The sequence below is a fragment of the Chelon labrosus genome, assembly GCF_963514085.1.
Source record: "Chelon labrosus genome assembly, chromosome: 6".
NCBI classification, from domain to species: Eukaryota; Metazoa; Chordata; class Actinopteri; order Mugiliformes; family Mugilidae; genus Chelon; species Chelon labrosus.
Window position 1 is genome coordinate 18,369,208 of NC_140342.1, and position 4,344 is coordinate 18,373,551.

At 39.2% G+C, this 4,344-nt stretch overlaps 1 protein-coding gene across 2 annotated transcripts; it reads right to left on the reverse strand.

Annotated features, from left to right (window-relative positions):
- Positions 1-1,383: 1,383 nt before the first annotated feature.
- Positions 1,384-4,139, reverse strand: adcyap1b (adenylate cyclase activating polypeptide 1b). Of its 2 annotated transcripts, XM_084546123.1 has the most exons (4): positions 3,889-4,139; positions 2,798-2,932; positions 2,315-2,419; positions 1,384-1,600 (listed from the first exon to the last, which is right to left on the reverse strand). In XM_084546123.1, exons 1-4 carry the CDS (start codon positions 3,990-3,992, stop codon positions 1,417-1,419), a joined length of 528 nt encoding a protein of 175 aa, XP_084402249.1. In that variant the 5' UTR covers positions 3,993-4,139; the 3' UTR covers positions 1,384-1,416. The 2 variants fall into 2 exon arrangements, with proteins under 2 accessions (XP_084402249.1, XP_084402250.1); XM_084546124.1 differs by lacking the exon at positions 2,315-2,419.
- Between the last annotated feature and the right edge of the window lie 205 nt (positions 4,140-4,344).

Consider the following 4,344-nt stretch of genomic DNA (forward strand, 5'->3'; position numbering starts at 1 on the left):
AGGTAATAATAATAATAACTCAACAAGTCAGTGCAGTACCAGTTTCCACCGCTCCTAGCCCTCCTTGTTCACATTTCCACCACTAAAGCATCTGAGGGCGGTGGTGCTGAAATAGGCTAAGCACACCTTCCCACCAAACAGCAAAAAGAAAAAGGGAAAGAAAAAGCACAACGGCATGCAGTTTGTATGAGCAAAATATCAGCAAGGTGTCAGTTTCCACATGCACCGATAAATTAGAAAGAAGAGTTAAATATTCCTAACTGATGCTACCTTCCCTCTCCACCTCCTCCCTCCTGTCCTGCTTCCCTGCCTCTTACATGCTCTGGGTCCTGTCTGAACGTTTGTAGCGCTGCCAGAATACAATCAACAGTTGAAGCACATTCTCCCGAGTGACTCTGTTGACTGAACACAACGCAGAGATGAATATGTGCACCTAGTTTCTACGCTGTACATAACACTCTCACACACACACAGGCATGGAACATTCTTTGCACAGTCCTACCGAGCATGAGCTAGCTACCTCCCACTGTGGATGACTCTGAGGCAAGTGAGCAAGCAGTGTTTTCTGCATACTGTTGAGAAACAGCAACTTGAGTGCTTGATTTATCTTTAGTAAAGTGGCGTCCTTGCAAAAAGCCCTGCCGTGGGCTTTTTTTTTTGTTTGTTTTTTGTCGTTTGAAAGAAGGTTTAGTTTTACCACCAGATACACGAGTGACTGTGTAAGTCAATCACTTATCCATCAATTGAGAGGCCGTGCAACAAAAGCCATCTGAACTCCCCCCCAACTCCTGCCTCCCCCTGGAGGGACAGGAGGCCGTCCAAAACCCACACAGCTCCCATTAAGGGAGCTCGGAGAAGGGGAAGGGTGGCCCGGGACAAGGGCAACATCTATCATTTAGGATAAGCCGGATATGCCTTTCACATAGCATGCTCACTGCTTCTTTGGGCCTGTTTTGGGAAACGAAACAACACTAAAAAAATAGAACGTTGGTTACAAAAATAAGTATAACATTCAATACTTTGATTGTCTTTTTAAAATCTATTTATTTTCTGCATATGTAGATGACCTTTAAAGATTTCAAGCGCATAACGTTGAAGGTGCACAATTATCTTTTTTTTTTTCTGATTTCTTTTTCTTCTTCTTTTTTTTTTTGCCATTTTGTTCTGTTTTCAACATCTTAACATGAAAAATAAAATATTGGTCCACAACTGTGCGGTATCAAGTGCTTTTGTACAAAAAGAAAAAAAAAACGATATTATTATTAAAATATTCATTTTAATGGCTTTACTTCATACATAAATACATGTTGAAAGAACACAGGCGCAATCCACTGGTTGGTCAGGTATATCTGAATGACTTTGATTTAACGACTGGATGTATATACACAGGAGGGCAGTTTGGGCGCTTTAACAACGCTACAAATAGGCAAGTCTGCGTCCTTTGTTCCTGACTCTCTGTCTGTACCTTCTACCCAGAACCGCTGCCAGGTATTTCTGCACGGCCATCTGCTTTCTATAGCGACTGTAGCTGTCAGTGAAGATCCCATCTGAATGTCTTTTGGATAAGGGCTCTGACTCGTCCTCCATGCTGTTGTCGTCACTGGAAAAAAAACAGAGAGAGAGAGAGAAATAATAATAAAATCATTAGTTAAAGGTGCAAGATCTTCATTTAAATGCGCTGTTTTCAATTAAATCTTGGCTTTATAATCTATCCATCTTGCCAAGACGCAAACTGTCCATTAACAATACATTTATGGGCCTTTAATCCTGTTGTTTTTTTCGTTTGGATAAAAAATACGGTAAGCAAGATAGCATAAAAGAAACAGTGATTTCAGCGTTTTTTTGTTTTTTTGTTGTTTTTTTTTTTAAAAATTAAAAAAAATATCACATCAATTATTCATTTTACAGCCCCTTGTGTATTCTGGCGCATGTTTTTTTCATTAGTGCTTGGACTAAAAGAAAAATCAATCATTTTTATAGACTAATAACATCTAAATCGCAGTTTATTTTACAGTCTCGCAAAACCCTCAGTCATTAAAGGACATAATCATGAACGCAGAGCCACGCCACAACAAAAGCTGAACCAAAAAATAAAAAACAAAAATACATACATGTGTAATAGTAATGTCTTTGCATAGAGGGAGGGTGAGGAAAATGAATTAAAAATTTAAAAAAAACAAACAAAAAAACACGCACATAAAATGACAGACAGTGGAGCAGCCTGAACTTGTGCAGCGCAGAAAAAAAAAAAAGGTGATGATGATGATGATGATGATGATGACTGCAGGTGAACGCTTATAAGAAATGCCCTTACCCTGCACGAATTGTCATCAGAGAATGCAGATAATGTCTCGCAGTTAACTGACCCAGGATCTCCCTCAAGGCTCTATCTAATTCTTCCTCAGCATGCCTTTCTGGTCTGAGATGATAAAATGCCAAAACACATAGATCATCAGTGACTAAAAAGCGCAGACAGAATGATCAAAAGTAGCCTAAAATGTCCCCCACCCAGCCGCAGGTCCACTGCCTCACCAGGTGCAGTTAAATCTCAAAGCCTATTTTTACGCACAGGCTATATATAGATGTAGATATATATATATGCCTCTGCCGATCGTATGTCTTGATTATCAACAGTATGGAATCAACATTTTAGGCTACTCGGTATGAAAATAACACAGAACAAATACACATGAGAAACTCTGGGGAAAACAAAGCGAGCAAACATTATCGCAAAAAAGTCATTAAAATGGAATCCGGCTCGAGGCTTTAAGGCTGCGACGTGGAAGCACATATTTACCTCTTCTCCGGTGGGTAGTATAGAGTGTACGCGTCGTCGTTTAAGGATGGTGGGCTTCGTATAGCAATCTGATCGCTGTCAAAGCCCATGTCGGATAACGAATTCCCATCCTCATCGAAGGCGTCGTTTTCAAGTCTGCAAAAGGGAGGAACATTCATCACAGATTTGATCCAAGTGGGACGCGGGAGTGAAAGAATGCCAAATGTCTGCATCTTCTTCTAAAATCAGTGGGAGGTTAAACGCAACGTGGAAAAATGGAGGGGAAGAAGAAAACTAACAAAATAAAATGCAGGGGGGTGTTTTTAAATAAAAACCGGAAAACGAATTATTTGGATGTGATCAAATAATCCTGTATTAAATGTGCAGAGCTTTATTATTTTATTTAGTATTTTTTGTTTTGTTCTTTTTCGGGATAATCGAATTAATTAAATCCAACTTGGGGCTTTCGATCTTAATGCAAGCTACACCCTCATTAATTATTTAAAAATCGAAACAATGGGTGTGGAAATGCTCACATTTCGTGCTGGCGTGCAACCAGAAATATATATATATATATTTAAAAGAAATGTTGAAAACAGCTGCGAAAAATATGGAATCAATAAGAACCACGCCCAAATTATGGATATGCTTTTCACAAGAAAAAAAAAAAAAAAGAATAAATCTTAAATGGATATAGCTCTCCTATTCGTTTTGCCTCGCCTCTCCTTGGTGACGCCAGTCCACCGTCATCCCAGGGGCTATCCATTGCGTTGACTGCACTCTCATTTTTAATAAGGGGAGTTCTGTGAACCGTCCCACCGGACAGATACCTCTATGTAATTTCCATAGCCATTTTCCACGCAGCACTTGTACTTGCCCGTGTTGAAATGACTACCTTTCTCTTTTGTTATTGTTCTCAGTTCGGTGCTTTAAAAAAAAAACTGCGCGCATAGTTTGTGCGTAATTACGCGCACAATTCGAACAAAGTGTCCAAATCGAAATTCCTCGATGTTCAATCGCGATAATGAGCGAATATGAGGGGTTGAGCAGCATTTAAGATTGAATAACTGACACAAACGACAACAACAAACATCCATAACGCACAAACCTACCTAATCTTAGGGTAACTTAGTCCGATAGGTGTGCAGAAGACGCTGTAGTGCATTAAGATTCCGTAGATGAGCAAGATTAAAGTCGCTTTACTCGAACTGGCCATGCTGTTAAAGAATGAAAAACAGACGTGACATTAAACAGGTTAACAGACATGATTGCTCCTTGTGTTTAATCAAATTTACAGGCTCTTATGGCTACAAACTAAAGCGCTGGATCGAACATAAACCTGTTTAAATAAACGAGATAAACATAATGTCCGTTGGCTTAAACCTCCCCCCCAAAAAAACACAAATATTTCAGTTTTATTCATCCCATTTCGTAAAAGTTAAACTGCCGTACTGACACAGAATCCTTCAGCATGCAGCGCCAAAGTAAATTAAAAAATTGCAGATCTCCACGCAGCTCAGAAAAAAATAAATAAAATAAAAATAAAATAATTTCCATTACTTTATCTC